We start from the raw sequence: 295 nt of genomic DNA on the forward strand, positions 1-295 counted from the left end.
TGGTGCTTGGGCAGGGGGGGCGCAAACTGCGGCTGACCCCATGGCTCGTGGTTGCGGCGGTGCGTGGGGTGTCCTGGCTTTTCGGAGGTAGTTGGCATCCCTGCAGGGCAAGGCTTGGCCTCATGGCCCTCGGTGCTGGGGGCCAGCGGCTGCTGGAGGGGGTCACTGCTTTTCTGGGGGGGCAGTGCCGCTGGGAGCTCCCTGCTCCCCTCCCGAGACTCCTCAGCACCTTCTCTTCTGCAGTGGTGGAGACAGACAACACTCTGACGCTCATCATCGTGGGCGTTGTAGGGGG

The 295-nt window shown here is 66.1% G+C and overlaps 1 protein-coding gene across 1 annotated transcript in view; it reads left to right on the plus strand.

Annotated features, from left to right (window-relative positions):
* SCN4B (sodium channel, voltage-gated, type IV, beta subunit) overlaps positions 1–287 on the plus strand; it is a gene marked incomplete at both ends in the record, with an annotated part of 1,514 nt that extends 1,227 nt beyond the window's left edge. The window contains one exon of the mRNA XM_010085971.1: positions 232–287. Within this exon, the coding sequence (XP_010084273.1) occupies positions 232–287 (56 nt within the window). The remainder of the gene's footprint in view (positions 1–231) is intronic.
* Positions 288–295: the final 8 nt, after the last annotated feature.

This window comes from Pterocles gutturalis, unplaced genomic scaffold (genome assembly GCF_000699245.1).
Source record: "Pterocles gutturalis isolate BGI_N339 unplaced genomic scaffold, ASM69924v1 scaffold38590, whole genome shotgun sequence".
NCBI classification, from domain to species: domain Eukaryota; kingdom Metazoa; phylum Chordata; class Aves; order Pterocliformes; family Pteroclidae; genus Pterocles; species Pterocles gutturalis.